At 43.7% G+C, this 21,498-nt stretch overlaps 1 protein-coding gene and 1 long non-coding RNA gene across 2 annotated transcripts in view; one reads left to right on the top strand and one right to left on the bottom strand.

Annotated features, from left to right (window-relative positions):
• The window catches only part of abcf3 (ATP-binding cassette, sub-family F (GCN20), member 3), a 35,361-nt gene that overhangs the window by 4,975 nt on the left and 8,888 nt on the right, over positions 1-21,498 (top strand). Inside the window, exons 6-12 of the mRNA XM_026191391.2 lie at positions 1,861-1,916; positions 2,673-2,770; positions 2,843-2,965; positions 3,044-3,310; positions 3,436-3,516; positions 4,611-4,670; positions 4,745-4,801. Of these exons, the coding sequence (XP_026047176.1) occupies positions 1,861-1,916; positions 2,673-2,770; positions 2,843-2,965; positions 3,044-3,310; positions 3,436-3,516; positions 4,611-4,670; positions 4,745-4,801 (742 nt within the window). The remainder of the gene's footprint in view (positions 1-1,860; positions 1,917-2,672; positions 2,771-2,842; positions 2,966-3,043; positions 3,311-3,435; positions 3,517-4,610; positions 4,671-4,744; positions 4,802-21,498) is intronic.
• On the bottom strand, positions 6,917-17,912 carry LOC145420188 (uncharacterized). The gene is made up of 7 exons (XR_013901486.1): positions 14,174-17,912; positions 11,989-12,021; positions 10,375-10,425; positions 9,706-9,799; positions 9,553-9,624; positions 9,365-9,430; positions 6,917-7,211 (listed from the first exon to the last, which is right to left on the bottom strand). It is a non-coding gene; the product is annotated as an uncharacterized LOC145420188 (long non-coding RNA).

Below are 21,498 nucleotides of genomic sequence, written 5' to 3'. Positions count from 1 at the left end.
CAAGAACCAATCAGCTGAGAGAAACAACAGTCCATCATTACTTTAAGAACTGAAGGTCAGTCAGTCCAGAAAACTGCTGAAACGCTGAATGTGTCCCCAAGTGCAGTCACAGAAACCATCCAGCACTGGGATCAAACTGGCTCACACGAGGACGCCCCAGGACAGGAAGACCAGGAGTCCCCTCTGCTGCTGAGGAAACATTCATCCGAGTCACCAGCCTCAGGAATCACAAGTTAACAGCAGCTCGGATCAGAGCCCAGATAGATGCCTCACAGAGCTCCAGCAGCAGACACATCTCTGCATGTTCAGAGGAGACTGTGTGAATCAGGCCTTTGTGTCAAATAGCTGCTGAGAAATCACGACTAAGGAAAAGCTACAAGAGAAGAGATTTGTTTGGGCCAAGAAACACAAGGAGTGGACGTTAGACCATCTGTGCTTTGGTCTGATGAGTCCACATCTGAGATCTTTGGCTCCACCAGTTCATGTCTTGTGAACTGATGGTCTCTACATGCATGGTTCCCACTGTGAAGCATGGGGGAGGAGGTGTGATGGTGTGAGGGGGCTTTGATGGTGACACTGTTGGGGATTTATTCCAAACTGAAGGCGCACTGACCCAGCATGGCTACAACAGCATCCTGCAGCAACATGCCATCATTTATTCTTCAACGGCACAATGAGCACAAACACAGCTCCAGGCTGTGTGAGGGCTCTGTGACCAAGGAGAGTGATGGAGTGGTGCGCCAGACACAGGCACCTAAACCCAGTGGAGATGGTTTGGGATGAGATGGAGCGCAGAGTGAAGGCAAAAGGGCCAACAGGTGCTCAGCATGTCTGGGAACTCTGTTGGAAACCATTTCAGGAGACGACCTCACGAAGCTCATGGAGAGAATAGAAATATAAAGCAAAGGGGGGCAATTCTGAAGAATGTAAAACTAGGGCTGAGTATCGTCACTGTGTCAGTTTTGACTCAGACAGTCAGAAATATTCTAATTCTGATCATTTATCAGCACACATCCATGTTTCATATCTGTGTATAAACCAAAGCTGACACTGAGACTTCATCAGAGGTGTGAGCATCACAGCAGGTGTAACTGAGGATCCAACAGAGAAACATGAAGCAGGTTTTCCTGTTCTGGCTTTTTATAGCAGAAAACCTTAAAAATATTCTGCAGTCGATCAAAAACTGAAGCAAACCATGAATCAACATGTGAACATGACCTGATGAGGTTTGATTACAGACACAGCTGAGCAGTCATCTGTTTCCATTCGTTCAGTTTGAACAGCAGAGACGAGGCTTTGCTGTCAGAGGCCGACAGCACTGAACACAGCAGCAGACTGGTGGCTAATAAACAGAGAATAATGCAGGAAGCAGAGATTTGATGGTAAACTGGTCTCTGAGTGCTGAGAGAGAGAGAGCTGTGCAGGAAGTACAGCAGCCAAAGTCAGAGGGAGCTCATGAGCATGGTTATCAAACGTGAAGCGCAGTTTGATCTTCTTTTGCTGCTGGTTCAGTCAGTGTTGGTCAGAGTGACGAAACCTGCAGCTTCAGGATCTGTGAGCGGTCGACTCTCAGCAGACGAGCTGCTGGAACAGTTCATGCTGGGTCTGACAGAAAGGTCACACTTGGACCTCTGACCCCTGTCCACCTTTGAAAGCAGCAACATCGGGCACGTGAGCATCAGATCTGGACCAGGGAGCATGCAAGAAGCTGGGCAGGTCTGATGAATCACGTTTTGACTCGGTCAGTTTAATGTCACGTGTGTGCCCACTACACCTGCTGTCTGCGAAGACAAACGCCATTAATATTATTACTTATTGATGTCATGTCATGTATTGATCTGCCCGTTTCCTTCTCCTCAGTTTCTGCAGCCAAAGACGCTGAGGGCATCTGGATGATGAGACGTGCTCAGAACACGGTATGTACCGGAAACCTGGGAGACTCGTTCGTGGTGACGTTAGCCTGGCTGCGCGGGACAAAGATTACAGCCTCTGACTAAAAAGTCAAAAAAGCCGTGATGGACGATCATCAATAAGCCTTCGATTCAATCAGCAGATGATTGATTTAGCACTAGCTTTAGCCTGCACGTGTCCGGGTTTGGTCACCAGCATTTGTGTATCGACACGTTAGTCTGCCAGTCAAACGAGATGGATGGAAACGTTCAGCACAGACGAGAGCCAATCAGAACTGAGTTGTGTAGAAAGGTGTGACGAATGTGGAAGTGGTCCAATCAGAAGCGACCTTCCTGCGCAGTCAGGTTCGATCTGCCCAGGAAACAGTTCAGCTAGCTTCCTGTTTCTCACAAAACGCGACAAAAAGGAGCAGCGACACATTTCACAGTGGATGTGATGAAAACACGGCCACTCAGGGGCAACGCGACAAACTGGAACGTCCTGATGCTGCTTCGACTAAAACCAGAAGAAAGTAGACGCCTAAATTACGACCAAAGCTAAATGAACACATGACAGATGTGAAAACCACATGAGCTCCTCAGACTGTCGGCAGAGTCACGAGGAGGCGAGCTGAAGGCGGGGTTGGGTCTCATCGGTCACACTGCGAGTCTGAACGCTCCGCATTAAATGCAGCGTGGCGTTCTGGCCCGCTGCTCTCGGCGGGACCTGTCTCTCAGGTTACGGCAGGTGTTACTGAGCGCTCCTCTGCTTTCTGTCTTCAGACGGTCGACGCCAAGAAGCTGGAGAAAGCCGAGGCGAAGCTGAAAGCCAAACACGAGCGCAGGAGCGAGAAGGACTCGCAGAAGGCCTCCAGCCCACTGTGAGTCCACCGTCCACCTGTCATCACCTGCACACACCTGTGCCCCTCTCACCTGTCCTCCTGTTTCCTCAGAGTCCTGGAGGAGGCGTCGGCCAGTCAGGCCAGCAGTAAGAAGGACAGCCGAGTCGACCAATCGGGGAAGAACCGCAGCTACGACATCCGCATCGAGAACTTTGACGTATCCTTCGGAGAGAGGTGAGCGCTCGGAAAACACCAGCGGGGGCGCAGCGGGGTGGGACGGCTCGTTTTCTCACACTGCCGTTTGTGTCTCAGATGTCTGCTGCAGGGGGCGGAGCTGAGCCTGGCGTCGGGCCGGCGGTACGGCCTGATCGGCCGCAACGGCCTGGGGAAAACGACGCTGCTGAAGATGCTGGCAAGTCGCAGTCTCCGTGTCCCGGCTCACATTTCCATCCTGCACGTGGAGCAGGAAGTGGCAGGGGACGAAACGTCGGCGCTGCAGAGCGTCCTGGAGAGCGACACGGTGCGGGAGGACCTGCTGGGCGAGGAGAGGAGGCTGAATGCTCGCATCGCCAATGGAACGTAAGAAAAACGCTCTGAGGCGTGACTCGCAGAACATCTCTCACATTTAATTCAGCTAATGAGAGTGCAGCAGGCGGCGTGTTTGTCCAATCAGCTGCAGCTGTCTCTGATGCGTGTTGTTTCAGTGCCGACGGGATGGAGAGCGTGCGGCTGTCCGAGATCTACGGAAAGCTGGAGGAGATCGAAGCTGACAAGGCGCCGGCCCGGTAACTATGACAACCGCACCGACACGCTGGTGTTCTTCTTCACTGGTGTTTTTCCCTGCAGCTGACAGGAAAGATTTCTCCTCGTCCTCTGCTGTGATCCTCCAAGGCGGCGACGTGTTCGAGGCTCTGTGATAAAGTCGTACACGTCCGTGAGCTCGATAATGCCGCTATTACCCGGCCGGCAGGGAAAAAGACGGGTGCCCAGGTACACCGCGTTAAATCAGCCCCGCCCACAGACCACAGTGCGTAACCACAGAGTCTACGTCGGGCTGGAAAACGTTGTGAAGCCGCCGTGATTATTGGGATCCAGATGTGAGAAAACAAGTCTTAACGATGAGCCAACGGTCGGCGAGAGCAGGGCTGACGTGCAGACAGCTCGGTGGAGGCGATAAGTGCGGCTGCAGGCTGACACAGCACCCGACGCAGCGCCTCAAAACATGGAAAACCTTTAAATCTCCTGATGAAGTGAAAGTTAAGGCGGCGCGGTGGTTCTGGGGTTAGTGCTGCTGCCTCACAGCAGTCTGCAAGGGTTCCGCCCATAGTCCAGTCACATGATGTCAGGTTTGCCCCGACATAGGCTCCACCCCCACCGACCCTGAACAGATGGAAGTTAAAGGTCTAAATCCGGCCCCTTGTGTGTTCAGACAGCAGTACGAGCCTCTCGCTGATCATCAGGTCACTGAGCACGTGTGACGTCTGAGCGTGTCCGTTTACCTGTGTGATGAAGGACGCGCTTGAGAATCGAGAAGCTAGTCAGCACAGATGTGGTGATGAATTTGTAATCGTGAGGTCGATGGTTTGATCCCCGGCTCCTCAAGTTCACCTCTGTGTCTCGGGTAGAGGGCAGGTTTATGAGGAGTTTAACCAATAAGATGCATAAAAGCTGGTAGACCCGCCCACTGAGCACAAAGCCTCCATCCAGTCGCGTTCGTACCTCAAGTTAGACGTGAAGTGCTGTGAGGTTTTCACCAGCAGGGGGCGCCATGGCGAGGCTTCGCCTGCTGCTGATGTATCTACTCAGAGGACAAACACCGGAGAGGGTGTCGGTTTGAAACCCACAGACTAAAGAAGCTGTTATTCTCTCGTCCAATCAGAGCGTCTGTCATCCTGGCTGGTCTTGGATTTTCTCCCAGAATGCAACAGCAGGCCACAAAGTGAGTCACATGTCCCCCCCCCCCCCCCACACACACTCCTGTTTAGTGTCATGCTGAGTGTGTTTTCTCTGCAGGGAGTTCTCTGGAGGTTGGAGGATGAGACTGGCACTGGCCAGAGCTCTGTTTGCTCGGTAAGTGATGCACACACAGAGACACACACACACACACACACAGTCACACACACAGTCACACACACACACAGTCACACACACACAGAGTCACACACACACACACACACAGAGTCACACACACACACACAGAGTCACACACACACACAGAGACACAGTCACACACACACACACACAGAGTCACACACACACACAGTCACACACACACACACACAGTCACACACACACAGAGTCACACACACAGAGTCACACACACACGCACGCAGAGTCACACACACACGCACGCAGAGTCACACACACACGCACACACACACACGCACACACACACACACGCAGAGTCACACACACGCACACACACACACACGCAGAGTCACACACACGCACGCAGAGTCTCACACACACAGTCACACACACAGTCACAGACACACACACACAGACACACACACACACACACACAGTCACACACACACACACACACACACAGTCACACACACACACACAGTCACAGACACACACACACAGTCACACACACACAGTCACACACACACACACAGTCACACACACACACACACACACAGTCACACACACACAGTCACACACACACACACAGTCACACACACAGTCACACACACACACAGAGTCACACACACACACAGAGACACAGTCACACACACACACAGAGACACAGTCACACACACAGAGTCACACACACACACACACACACACAGAGTCATACACACACAGAGTCACACACACACACAGAGACACAGTCACACACACACACACACACAGAGTCACACACACACACAGTCACACACACACACACACAGTCACACACACACAGAGTCACACACACAGAGTCACACACACACACACACACAGAGTCACACACACACACACACACACACACAACCCCGTTCAACTATCTTAGTGAGGACCTTCATTGACATAATGGTTTCCCTAGCCCTTTACCCTAACCCTAACCATTAAAAGTGAATGCCTAACCCTGACCCTTACCCTAAACCTAACCATAACCTAATTGTAACCCTGACACTAAAACCACATTTTGAGCCTCAAAAAGGCCTTCAAACTTGTGAGGACCGGCGAGTGTGTCCTCACAAGTGACTGTTGGTTCTCACAAGTACAGCAGAATGCAGATTTCGGTCCTCACAAAGATAGCTAGACAAGAACACACAGTCACACACACACAGAGTCTCACACACACACACACACACACAGAGTCACACACACACACACACACACAGTCACACACACACAGAGTCACACACACACACACACACACACACAGTCACACACACACAGAGTCACACACACAGAGTCACACACACACACACACACACACAGAGTCACACACACACACACACACACAGTCACACACACACAGAGTCACACACACACACACACACACACAGTCACACACACACACACACACACACAGTCACACACACACACACACACACAGTCACACACACACAGAGTCACACACACACACACACACACACACAGTCACACACACACAGAGTCACACACACAGAGTCACACACACACACACACACACACAGAGTCACACACACACACACAGTCACACACACACAGAGTCACACACACACACACACACACACACATTCCTGTCTTGCATAACGACTGAGGACCGGGTAAGTGTACTATCAAAGTGAGGACCACCATTTCTGCTACACTTGCAGACAAACCTTTGCCATTTTTGAACACTGGGTGGCTCTCTAACACCAAAAATCACCTCAAAATCTTAAAACACTCAAGTAAAAAAAAAAATCTCATTCTACTATCAGAATGAGGACCTTGTCATTGAGTGCTATTCAGGTGATTTTCCACCAGGGGGTGCTTTTGTGTTCGTTTCTGTCTATATGTTTTTTTCTGTTTGCATTTACTCCTTGACATTTTCTATTTTAGTGCAACCAAATAATGTTAAAGTTAAACAGTCTCAACTTTATACATAAATAGAATAACTAAAAAGTTCTAATAATCTATCAAGACAACCCTACATAACAAAAGGTAGTATTACATTTCAAATACCACTGTAGATTTTATTAATAATTACCAAGGAAATTCCCACAATGCTGCAACAAGAGCAAATTCAGTTTATTTCACAATGTAACATCCTTCCAGAGGAATAATAATTGCTATTATAACAATGAAGACAACTATTAAGTCTAATGACTTACAACTAAAATAGTGATCAATAACTTTGATCAGTTTGTTTTGACTTCTGCCAAAAAGAAAAATCAGTAAAGCTTAGGATGGCTACAACTGTACCAGTATGACCTTCCTGCTTCCTACATAATTCCCAGCCGTCTTTGCACTGCCGTCTTCTCTGCTTCACTCCATGGCCTCTTGACCTTCGCACGGGGGATCTCTACAAATAACACAAAAGACAACATGGACTGTTAACTTTACAACATGTATGTAACCGTAGTTTTTTTGTTTTTGTTTTGATTTTGAAATGGGGTTCTGCTTGTGTATATTTACAGAAAATGCCAAACCAAACTGTAGGTTCAACAATTTACTCAACATTTTGTACCCAAGATATGTAGTAAGCACTTTTAAATTAAGTATTTTGAGTTCACAGAAACATGAGATCAGTTATTGAGTAATATACCTACAGAGTGAAACAGCAGCCAATTTACTTTTATACATTTTGTTTTCAAAGGTACATGTTGCATCTAGCCTTTTAAAATAAGATGCTAACTAGTTATTAGTCCTGTTAAAATCATTCATCATAACAATATTCTTGTAAAAAAAACAAAAAAACTGTCAGACTTTAATAATTTGCTATTGTTTTAAATAAGGCAAATATTTCTGATGTACTAGTAATAAAAAAAACCTGTGCTGTTGGTAGTAGTTCTAATCTAGTTAACTGACATCACATATTTTAAGTCAATTTTTTTTTTATTATGAAATACAATTGCTAATATCCTTGACAATGTAACAAATTACCTAGATCATGATTCAGAACCAAACATAACTGATTGACATGATCTTTTCATTTTATCTGAATTTATGCGTTTTATTTGACAAACTGTCACAGTTTTGCGACTGGCGCACAGATACAATACCAAAGAGCATAATTAAGTTTTGTCTATCATTAGTCATAAGGCCTGTACTACAAAGCACATTCAACACATCAAGGCTATCTTTCCATAATCTGGATTCACTTAACCTGAAAGTGGCGATCTGGATAAGTGGTCACAAAAAGCTTAACCTGCATGGTCGCATGAAAGGGGTGGCATTGTGAGCATCTGTTCACTAATGATTATTGAAAAGCGTACTGGAAACAGAAGCTGATTTTTCAAAAGATAAAAGTATAGTATTAGGCAAATATGAAGATATTAAAACAGACTGCAGCATAACTAAGGGAGGATTCAGGGTCACCTGGTCCAGCCTGAAATATATGCTTTAGCAAAAAGGAAAGTTTGAAGCCTAATGTAGTCTACTCGATGAGCTTTGTTGCTTGTACTTGCCGTTTCTTGCTGTCTTTTCACAAACCTCTCACTGAAAATGATGGTCCATACTGTCAATCTAGTTCACTTTACAAATTTTGATTTTAAAACACAACATCTGTGTGTGTAATTGGTGGAAACTAAAATACGCATTGTAAAAAAAAATAACATTGAGATAAAGTAGTTGTCTTTAATTGGTAAATCATAGGACCTTAAACAGGTATTTTCTATGATAATATAACAAGACATTTTCAGCCTGCACTTTTTTTTTTAATTCCAGACTTGTGAAATGACCTGCAGAACCCTGCCATGTGTTTTGTAGTGCTGTTCTTGCAAAGTGTGAACTCACGCAACACAGCAGGTTAAACTAGTCACTCACCAGAATAGGTAGCCTAACAAATCATAAATGTAACAATAAAAGTGAAGCAATCATTCTTTCAGCTGAACTCTTTAGGGGTCATCACAGCGGATCATCTCCTCAACCTCCTCCTATACCAGCATCCTCCTCTGTCACACCAACCTTCTGCCTGTCCTCCTTCACATCCATGAACCTCCTCTGAGGTCTTCCTCTTCTCGTCCTGCCTGGCAGCTCCATCATCAACATCCCTTGGCAGCCTCCTCTGCACATGTCCAAACCATCTCAGCCTTGTCTCTCTTTGTCTCCAAACCTCTGACCTGAGCTGTCCCTATGATGTAGTCATTTCTAATCCTGTCCATCCTGGTCATTCCCAATGAAAATCGTCATAGCTTTCCTCACTACCATTTTGTAAACCTTTCTTTTCCCTCTTGCTGCTTTCCTTTTATAACACATCACCCCTGACACCCATCTCCACCCCCTCTGAATTCTCCTCTTCAACTTACTGTAAAGCAATACTTAAACATTTTCAATAATTTTTCTAATTACCAACAAAATAATTCTGGATCAATATTATCAAGAATTTTGTGTTTGTGTAGGCATATATTCTGCCACAGAGGACAAAACTATAAGGAAATAAAGTCATGTCTACAACCTGATTCATATACTGCAAACAGAAAATTTTAAATACATTTAAAGCTTAAAACATCTCACCCTTTGCTTTGGCCACTTTGGTTTTTCCCCTTTTCCTCAAAGCCAGTCTTGCTTCCTTGCTCTCTTCTAAAACAGAAACACACAAACAATGGTAGCTGTTATTGTACAAAGCAGATTGTACTGGAATAGAATTTGAGTAGAATACATACAACAGTGTCACTACATTTCAGACAAAAGCTTAAACTCACCATCTACATCTGAACTCTCTTCACTGGTGGGCTCCGGTCTCTTTTGAGAGGAGAAATGCTCAGAACTTCCACCTGAAAAACAGAAACATTCATGTGCCACATCTTCCTAATTCACTGTGTTTTTGTACTGAATGACTCTGTAAAAAACCTGACCTTCATCCATCTCACTGCCTCCTCCTTTTTCATTTCTCTGGGGGACACGGAGTAGCTGCTATGTCAAATATTAGCCATCTGGAGTCACAAAAAACTTCAAACACAAACAGTATTGTTGACAAATATGACAAAAAACAAAGATGCAACAACAACGTGCAAAGGAGCAATCTTAACTTCTCCAAGTGTCACTATGTAATCCTAGAAATGAAATTACTCTTCTTTTAGTTAAGATAATTAAAACAATGCAGCACAACCATTCAAAGGTGCCATTTGTGTAAACATGCACTGGACAAATGTAACAGTTTTTAATTTAGAATCTGGGTCGTGGTGATAAAACCACAAATCTCTGAGATGTCCTTTTTTCATGTGTTGTGAGTCTAGTTCTTGCTGTAATAAAAGAGCTCACTATAGAGTGAGTGTACATGATCAAGTGTTATCTGTTGTATAGACTACTGAGCACTGAACTAGGCCAACAGTGTGTTTCTTTGGCTGTAACATGCCACCCAGTTCATTTTACCATTAGGAACCCAAGCTAACAGGTTAACGTCACTCTCTAATATTAGTCAATGTCACATACATAACTTGCAGTTGCATAGCAGTTTATCAAAAATGCAGCTTATTCATGAGGCAGTATACCAACAGCTGTACTAGTGAGCAGGTAACACTTACCACCACTATCAGAACAGCCATTATCACTGCATGCGAGCGCCACGTTATCGTCTGCAATGTAAGAAATAAATATTGAAAGGATACAATTATATTTGGACATTTTTTTATGAAGAGAGAAGTCTATAACATGACATTACTGTAAAATGTATAACCTAAGCTAATTTCTATTGTCATGAGCTTTAACCTCCTATGACCTGAACTCTTTCATGCCATTTTTAATTTCTCTTTGCTATTTGGGCTGATTGGGACCTGATGTAAAAACAAAGAATTATCTGAATTTTTTTTACCTCTCTTGTTTCTGAGAGGAGTGAGATCCACATACGAGGGCATTTGTTTTAAATTTCGATAGAACAGTGGCAGTATAATGTCCTTGTAGAGCAAAATTTAGTATTTTGGTCGAGACAACCCAAAATGTGATGTCCACATATGTGGACACCAGGTCCAAGGAGGTTAAAGTACACAACACTAACAATGCACCATAAAACAACAAGCAGGAGATCATGAATAGAAGACTAATCTTATTTTAAAACCAGTGCCCATTTAAATTTAAGATTATGCCAGTCAGGATTCAGTTTGAGGTCCTCTAGCAAGGAATTCTACATGTTCTCTCCTGAACAGGAAAAGCTGTTTCTCCAAACAGGGATTTAAGTGACATCAGCTTCCAGCTGGAAGCTAACAAAGCCAAAAACTAAATACGACCATAAGATCACTGAGCATGTGGGAAACCTGGTTAATAAGCATTTTTTTTAATTTGTTTCAGAAAAATACATTTATTAAAATCATCAACCAAAAATTTCTTTAAAACATACCACTGCTGTGATGCTGACTTTGTCCTATTGCTTGATTATATACCATGAGACGGTGTTTGTAAACACGTTATACATGAAATTAAATGTAAAATAAATTCTCAGTGGATCAAACTATCTGTTGCATAAATAAATTGAATATATCCAAATAAATTTGTCATTTGAAAATCTGCTCATCATTTCAACCTGCTTAATAACAAAAACTTTCACATGTGAAAAGATATGTTTTTAAAGTTATAAGACTTCACTGAGCTCGTGTATTCCTGGCTGTAAGTAAAATAAGATGTTGTGGTATGACCGTAGTATCAGACTGCAGAGGACTGCACAGGTCTGCAATGAGGACACAGGCTGCAAACAAAAGTTACGTTCAACAACTTTTTGTCTTTGTCTCCTGTTTCTGTTGTCTGTTTGGGACTGTTTCTCATATCTGGCTTACATCATTTATATTATAAAATGCTGAGTTTCAACCATGTGTTGTCCTTGTGCCATTTTCAGGTAAAGAGGCTTCAAATGATTTTCTGATCAATGCCTATTTTATTTACATTTTATGCAGAACGTGGGGCCGATGTGATGCACATGAGTATTGTTCTAGCAGCAGTTGTTCATATTATAAGCAACAAAGAATCACATTTAGAAAACAATCACGTCTGATCTAAGAATCACCTATTCCCACCTTAACTGATAATGATTCTTAATGCATATTATAGTTTGTAGTATCTGTTGTTTGGTCTGTTGTTTGACACTCCTACGTACGATTCAGTAACGATTAAAGACTACATGTTCAAATATTCGATAAGAAGGCACATACCTGCATTTGGCTTGCTGCCGTGGCTTCCTTCACCTAATACCAAAGACAAAAGTCAAAGTTACTTCTCAGTTACAGTTAAATAATCCAGTTACAGTCAATAATGACTTGGAGGTGATACAGTAAAAGTGCACCAACAGTTTTGATGCAGCCCATTACCCATTCATTTACAGTAGCTCACCTCAATAAATATACAGGTGTCTTAGCAGTGAGCGCTCATGCAGGTGAACCTGCTGTAAAAACTGTGACCTACAACTCTATCAAATTTAAAGTAAAACAAAAAAAAAAAACATGGAGCATCACAACGTTTCACCCGTTTTAGATATAGTAGTATTAGGCATTTAAAAAACAGAGTGTCATATAGGAAAGCTTATATGCCTTCTGATGGCTACACTGTTAGAGTGACATCATTTCCTTTTTTAACATACTTTTATTAATTACTCTCTGTACATAAAGCAATATTAGGACAGCATGTTATTGTTTCCTCCAAGGTGAGTCTTATTATAACACTAAAACATAGCAGCCAAAGAGACAACACATAAACACACTTTCAATTGTTGGAAGGCACAATTATAACACACTATACAAAAGGCTTATATTTTGTATAAGCATGTACATTATTTGCTTTGAATAGCCAAATTAATACTACATGACAGCCTTGATGTTCCACAGAAAAACACTATCTGAAGCCCACTTCAGCAACAGAACACCAGGCCTTCTGTCCAGTTATGTTTGACGGTGAAAAACAAATGAGAGGAATAAGACAAACGAGGCTAAACGGAGCACGCTGCTCAGCTGGGTCATGCTGATGTGCGGCTACGTCAGTAAATATACTGGACGGACAGACGCTGCTCAGTCACTGAAACATCGACACCAACATAAAACTCCATGTTGGCGTAAACACGTGGGAACGTTTATATTTGATGGATAAAGGAGGACAATGATTTCAAGCATTTTGGATTGTAAACACTTTAAGACAACAAAAGTTAAAGCATTGCTACGCGCATGCGTCACACTTCAGTCGTTTCCTTTACATATTTTGAAATGCTAACTTGATAGATGTTATAGCTGGGCAACTGAGGTTGGGTTTTAACAAAAGATTAAAGCGCTCGGAATAAAAGTGCCTTTCGACTAAATCTAGGCTAAAATTGTGACTTAAAAAGAAGGGGACAAAACCCAGTCAAGCTATAAAATGCCTTAAAGAGATACCCTAAATAAAACGGTACAAACCACAGTTTGGCCGCTTGTTATCTTTAATAAAGTTTGTGAAGAATTAAAAAGCATTCCACTAAGCTGTGTTGTGGCGAATCCACTTAGCCAAAAAAATGGATCGGACATCAATTGGAGAAACGATAGTCTTTATATAAGGCTTCAAAAGGGGGAATGTACAACAAATAAACTGCTCGACATCAGAGCAACATATAATGGCTTCCCAAAACTTTCTTTGCTAGCTAAAAACCCAGAGTAACTTTTGTCTACCACAAAGGATTCTGGGAAACGCAGTTTTCTAATGAAAATACCTGTTAAATAAATTAAATCTATAATTAACAGCTCTCACTAAACATGTGACTAACACTTAAATCACTTACAAAATAATCCAAATGCTGTTATCAAACAAACTGCACTAAAGTTACAACAAGCTGTCTTGTTAAAAGGCTGGAACTCACACAGGTCTGCAACCAAAACACTGCATAGGATTTTTCATTTTAGACTTTTACTCACTGAAACCGTGAAAAATCTCTAACTTCATGTTTTCTTGCAAAAATCATGTTTTTACTGTAATTAAGCGTACATTTTTCCCCTTTAAACTGAAAACCAGATCCGATAATTATTTCTTACGTTAATTTTATATTTCTAAGAGCGAGACTGAAGAGAAATACAGATAGAAATTGCCAGAAATTGAGGGGGAGGGGACGGTAGGTTTGGCATAAAATTTAGTGTTAAATATATCACGAAGGAATCGGTTTTTGTTCCTATGTTCAATTATAAGAAAAATTATGCATAGTTAATTGTAATAAAATATAGATTGAGACGAACTTTATGCATTGTTCAATTAAAAAAAAGTATATTTACTGCCGTGTCATTAAGTTAAAAAAAAATTAAACTTAATGTAAGATACCTTTTTCTTTCGTTTCTTAGAAAGACAACATTTGCACAGTTTTCATATAGCAAAAATGTGAAATCTTACCTGCAGAAAGCGTGCTTTGCAGTCTTCAGAGCTCCACTTAAACGGCTACTCCGACTGTGGACTGAATGACGTCACATGCCCTGCAAAAGTTTGAGAGCTGCAGTGCAGGTGCGCGGGGGGAGGGTCACTGATGGAGGAGCAGAGAGAGCCAAAGTTTTCTCCTCAGCTCTGACTCTCAAACCTGATTTACAGGCTACAATATGTGAAATAAAGGAATCCTGACATTTATTTTAACTACAGTTTAGTACACATTATGAAATCACAAAATAAAATTTATCTAAAGTAAGATTTAGTTTTACAGTCTAATTAAACTTTATATATATCAGTAGTGGAAAGAGCCATTACCATATTATTTATTTATTTTACACACACACTAAACAGCTATATTAGGTACACTTTGCTAGTCCTGGTTTGGACTCTCTTTTGCCTTCAGACCTGCCAAAGTGCTGGAAACATTTACCTGCCCCTCCCCCACTGCAGCAGCTATGGGGGAGGTGCAGGGCATCAGTTAAGTTGGGAGCAGAGTGAGCTACAATTCTCTGCTCAGCTCTCACTCAGGCTCAGGCTTAGTGTACTGGCCAGAACACATGAAACAAAGGAACCCTGACATGTTTTACTACAATTTAGTACACATTATAAAAGCACATACCAAGATTTATCTAAAGTAAGATTTAACTTTACAGCCTAATTTTACTTTATATACATCAGTAGTGGAAAAGTACTTAGTATTTATCTAAAAGTATTATTACCATAGGGAAAAGAAATACATATATATACACACAGTGGACTCATTGCGAGCCCTTCAGGAGGCGAAATGATGCAATTTAATGCAAAATACGTATTTCATCTGCTATGATGGGAAAGCCAGATATTTCATAGATGAAACTTTGAAATATCTGGCTTTTGATGATGATCAAACATTATTTTTTCTGCATATAGGGGAGAAGCATGTTAGGAGTCGAAGAGAAGGACAGGCAGGAGCGTGGAGGTACTATGACTGGCAAAGGGAGAGAGCTGGCTGATATGACTGGAGAGAAGGAATGTAGATTTACTGTGTGTGCAGGAGACCAGGTTGAAGGTTGGATGTCAGTTAGAAGAGAAAGAGGAATTCTGCAGTTAGTTTGATAAAGTGGTAGAGAGTGTTGATTGGAGCAGACTTCAGTAGCCATGTAGGTGAAGGAAAGAGAGATAATGAGGTGTTAGATAGGTATAGTGTTAAGCAGAGAAATGCACAAGGTCAAAATTAGGAAGATGGAAATGGCTGGGGTGAACTCATACTTCAAGAAGAAGGAGGAACAGAAGGTGACGTAGAAGAGTGGAAGAAAGTGTACACAGGTGGCTTACATCCTAAACAGAAGGGTCAGTCTGAAAGAGATAGGAGACTGCAAGGTGGTGTCAGGAGAGAATGTAGCCATGCAGCATTGGACACTAGTCTATAGGATGACTTTGGACGTCAAGAAGAGGAAGAGAATGAAGGCAGAGACAAGAACTAAATGGTGGAAGCTGAAGAAGGAAGAATGTTGTGCAGTTGTTAGTTCAGGGAGGAGTAGACATTCTCTGGGTGGAAGGGAAGTGTTACCAGATGACTGGAAAAATACAACTGAAATGGTGAGAGAAAGGCAAAGAAGGTGTTTGGTGTATCTTTTGGAGAGAGAAAAGAGGACAAGGAGACTTGGTGGTGGATTGGACACTTTCCTGTAGTTCCTCAAAGGAATAGCTAAGAGAAAGTGCGATAGTCAGGGGAGATGGATAAAAGTAGACAGGAATACTGGGAGGCCAGGCCAACTGCAAAGATAGAGGTGGCAAAGGAAAAAGCTTATACTGAGTTGTACGTGAGGCTGGGTACTAAGGAAGGAGAACAGTACTTGCATGAATTAGCTATACAGAGATTGAGCTGAAAAGGATGTGCAGCAGGTTAGAGTGATTAAGGATAAAGATGGTGAAGATAGTGTGTTGAGAAGATGGAAGATAGAAGTATTCTCTCACTGTCTTCATTAATGAAGACATTAATAAAGACAGAAACTGAGGACAGATGGAGGAAAGTTAGTGAATCAGGAAGCGCAGGGGATAAGTAAGGAGGAAGTGAAGGCAGTTATGAAGAGAGGAAAGGCAGTTGGTCCACATGACATATCTGTGGTGGTATAGAGATGTTGAGGAGAGAGGACTTTTTTCTTTTTTTTTTTTGCCTGTCCCGTTTGGCTCTTTTGCCATCAGAATTATTGTCTAAAGGCAAAGAAAGATGCCCAACGGATTTACTTTACCAAATTGACCATCCCAGCCTTGCCGTAATGGTCCATTTGATTCACCTTTTATTGTTTATTTTATTTTCACTTGTTGAATACGGGACAGACTTGACTGGGGGAAAGAAGGGGAGAAAGAAAGAGAAAGAGCTGAGAAGAGGGATAGGGGAGAAGGGCAAAAAAACAAAAACCAACAGAATGGGCAGAAAAAGAAAAAAAATGCATCTATCGATCACCTGGATCACCTGTTGAGAAAGAAAAAAGAAAACAAGCAGAAGAGAACAAGAGTAATAGAATAAACAACATCACAATGATATATGGGAATATGACAGTAAATACTAAATATTAAACATTATTGTGCAGCACATAGGATCAACAGAACACAGTGTGCTTTGAGGTAGGAGCCAAAAAGGGTGTAGTTTGTGGGTGTGATCACCCGTGTGTACACCTGTGAGCATGGACGCGCTTCCATCCATCCATCTTCATCCGCTTTATCCGGAGCCGGGTCGCGGGGGCAGCAGCCTAAGCAAAGAGGCCCAGACCTCCCTCTCCCCAGCCACCTCCTCCAGCTTATCCGGGGGAACACCAAGGCGTTCCCAGGCCAGCCGAGAGATATAATCTCTCCAGCGTGTCCTGGGTCTGCCCCGGGGCCTCCTCCCGGTGGGACATGCCTGGAACACCTCACCCAGGAGGCACCCAGGGGGCATCCTTGTCAGATGCCCGAACCACCTCAGCTGGCTCCTTTCGATGTGGAGCAGCAGCTGCTCTACTCTGAGCCCCTCCCGGATGGCCGAACTTCTCACCCTATCTCTAAGGGAGAGGCCAGCCACCCTTCGGAGGAAGCTCATTTCTGCCGCTTGTATCCGCGATCTCGTTCTTTCGGTCACTACCCACAGCTCGTGGCCATAGGTGAGGGTAGGGACATAGATCGACCGGTAAATGGACGCGCTTGTTTTTTTAAAAGGTTCCTTCATGTAATGATCTGCTAGAGGGTGTGGGGGGGCCACAGCCCCGTCCTCCAGGGCATGAAGCAGGTATGGAGGAGATCAAAACTCCAGACATCCAGAGGCCCCCAGAACACAAGAGACCAAGGAAGACCAACAGAGGGGCAGCCGCGCCACTGTCCCAGTAAGAGCTGAGGAGAGTCCCAGATGAGGGCTCACTCAGCAGCCGCGGAGCAGAAGCCAGGGGGAGTTGCAGTGACGCGCCCGTGAGCTCCGCCGGCAGCCAGCTGTGCCTGAGTGACCGAGCCCCAGGCTGAGAGGCCGGGGGCACCCCACCTCCGAAGTGGCCCGAGCGAGCCCCAGGATCCAGGCCCCGATAAGCGGCCGCCAAGGAGTGAGCCGGTGTGTACCTGGACGCCCATCCCCTCATCCTCTCATATGCACTTCACACTCAACCAACGTGGAGACAGACATAAAGAGACGCTGTACACACGATCACACTCCCCAAGCGTACTCAACGAACCGGGTCTAGGTACCCTTACCCCTGGAGGGGGGAACTGCACCCAGACCCAGGTGGTGTTACCCTTTTCCCTGCGGTGGGGAGAGGCAGACCGCCCCGACTCCGCAGCAGCAGGGAGGCCCCACACTCCAGATGGCCAACTCCTCCTCCTAGCCCCCCCGCTCCAGCAGGCCGCAGATAACGGGGGTGAGAGAAGACTCCAAACCTCCTTCCACCCGCTTATTGTAGTGTTGATGCATGTGTGTTCTAAGGTGCATTTAAAACCCAGGAGGGCATGGAGCTACCTGCCAGAGAGCAGCAGGTAAGCGCATAGTCCCTCCTGCTAGCCCTCAATGTCTACGTGTATTTAAAATTGAGAGGTGGGCAACCACGCGAGGGGTGAGGTGTACTCCCAGAGAGGACTTTTTAACCAGATTGTTTAACACAAGTTTGGAGAGTGAGGAATGAATAAGTGTACTGATACCAGTTTTCAAGACCAAGGGTGATATGCAGAGCTGTAGTAACTACAGAGCGATAAAGCTGAGACACACCAAGAAAGAGTTGTTGAAGCTAGGTTAAGAAGAGAGGTGATGATCCATGAGCAGCAGCATGGCTTCTCACTGAAAAAGAGCAGTGCAGATGTGATGTTTGCTTTGAGTGTGTTGATGCAGAAGTATAGTGAAGGTCAGAAAGAGTTGCACTGTGTCTTTGTGGATCTGGCAAAAGAATATGATGGGATGCTAAGAGAGGAACTGTGGTACTGCATGAGGTAAGTCTGGATGTGAGGGTGGTGCAGGATGTGTTCAAGGTGAGGGTGGGATTACATCAGGGATCTGGAGTCAGGAGGAGGGACAGGAAACAGAAATGAGTATACAAGAAGGACAGCTCATGCTGAATGGTATGGAGAGAAAGTTAGAGACAAGGCTGAGATGATTCAGACATATGCAGAAGAGGGATAGAGGAAATACTGGACAAAGGAGGGAGAAAACAGCATGACCTCAGAGATGACCTCAGAGGTCAACACCAGAGCCTCTGGTGTTGTGACCCCTAAAGAGAGCATTTCTCTCTCATATATATATATATATATATATATATATATATGTGTGTGTGTGTGTAAATGAATGATGGATCAGGTGATCACATAACCTGATCCACCATAGAGATCATAGAGGTCCTCTTTTGGATTGAGATCTGGTGACTGTAGAGGCCATTTGAGTACAGTGAACTGAACTGTTATGTTTAAGAGTGCAATTTGACATCATTTGAGCTTCTTGACACTGGTTATTATCCTCCTGGAAGCAGCCATAATGAGATGGGCACTTCTGATGGATGGGACATATTAAATTTTTATAAAGTATTACAGAACACATGAGTCAATATTATATTGCATTACAGATTATATATTAATGGTAGATTTTCACTAATAGAAGCTTACAGTAGAGGAACCAGGTTTTAATATAAAAGGGAACACAGCAATATATGTATCCTTTGTACGGAAGCCCATGCTTTAATATAATCTATCAAAATTCACCAGTATGATTTATAATAGTTTGAAAAATACTTCAAACAAAACTACAGTTTCTTGCACATTGTCTATATTTATGTTATGTAGACACAATTTGTAGCTCACTACTAAAGCAGGGTCAAGGTGGTTTTTCAGATTCAGTCTCCTATTTGTGGAGATATTTTGGTAAAATATGCTGGTAACACTAAATCGAAAGCAGCCCCTCAAGACGTTAAATGATTTTTTTTTTAAATGAATGGTCTAAAAAAGTTACTTATATGCCATTTCTATAGCAGAGATAAAAGTATGGTTTAAAAAGAGACGCCTAAAATGAGAACCAGAAGGCAGAAATGATGAGCTGCATTAATAATTTCTAAACCTGTCTCACATTAACTGATCAAACCCATGTTAACTAGCACACTGTTTAGTTTAAATTGAAAATCCAGTCGTAATTTTTCAGGAACTGAAGCACTGTCTCATAGCCCAGTTTAGGCCAGTCCATATTCAATATTTCTATTTCAGCATTTAATTTCAAAAACTGTATTGGTGTGCTTTCCAATTTGGGTAGACCAAGACCAGATATTAAAAGTAAGACATAATAATATGTTTAACTTACCTTGTAGGGTCTTTACCCTAAAGTATAAAGTGCCCTCAGGTGACCTTTGTTGTGCTTTGGTGCTATATAAATAAAATTGAATTGAACTTCAAGGCGATAGAGCACTATTTATTTCTCCTTCATTAGATAAACTGTCATTATCTTCATTTGTAGTGAATGGGCAAAGACAGTAGTTGGCAGTAGAGTGCAAAAAAGTTCTTGGGTGCAGTGACTGTCCAAAAGCAGTAGGGGCAGTAGAGAGCAAAAAGTACTTGGGTGCAGTGACTATCCACAACCATAAGGGGCAGAAGGGCAGTAGAGAGCAAAAAGGCTCAGGAGCAGTGATTTTTCATAACCACTAGTAGCCAGTAGAGAGCAAAAGTGTGTGTATGAAAAGAATAGCAGTGTGTATAGAAGTGTGTATTTTTTCTCGTATTTCTATCTTTCTGAGGACCTCGCTCAAACTTTGAGAGAAGCATAAAAATGGCCTCTAGAAGCCATTACAGTGAAAAACAAGTGAGGACCATATTAAATGTCCTCACTTTCCCAAAAGGTCCTCACTCGTAAGGTCTAAAACCCGCGATGGTCCTCGCAAGTATAGCAGAACAAGCACACACAGTCACACACACACACACACACACACAGTCACACACACACAGTCACACACACACACACACAGTCACACACACACAGAGTCACACACACACACACACACAGAGTCACACACACACACACACACACAGTCACACACACACACACACACAGTCACACACACACAGAGTCACACACACACACACACACACAGAGTCACACACACACACACACACACACACAGTCACACACACACACACACACACACAGTCACACACACACAGAGTCACACACACACACACACAGAGTCACACACACAGACACACACACAGTCACAGACACACAGTCACACACACACACACAGTCACACACACACACACACACACACAGTCACACACACACAGTCACACACACACACACACACACACACACAGTCACACACACACACACACACACACACAGAGTCACACACACAGAGTCACACACACAGAGTCACACACACACACAGTCACACACACACACACAGTCACGCACGCAGAGTCACACACACACGCACGCAGAGTCACACACACACGCACACACGCAGAGTCACACACACGCACGCAGAGTCTCACACACACAGTCACAGACACACACAGACACACACACACACACAGTCACACACACACAGTCACACACACACACACACAGTCACACACACACAGTCACACACACACACACACAGTCACACACACAGAGACACACACAGTCACACACAGTCACACACACAGAGACACACACAGTCACACACACACACACACACACAGTCACACACACACAGTCACACACACACACAGACACACACACAGACACACACACAGTCACACACACAGTCACACACACAGAGACACACACACAGTCACAGACACACACACAGTCACAGACACACAGTCACACACACACACACAGTCAC

The sequence above is a fragment of the Astatotilapia calliptera genome, chromosome 14, assembly GCF_964374335.1.
Source record: "Astatotilapia calliptera chromosome 14, fAstCal68.1, whole genome shotgun sequence".
NCBI lineage: Eukaryota > Metazoa > Chordata > Actinopteri > Cichliformes > Cichlidae > Astatotilapia > Astatotilapia calliptera.
Note: the sequence above shows the minus strand (reverse complement) of the source record. Positions and strands in the feature narration are given on the sequence as shown.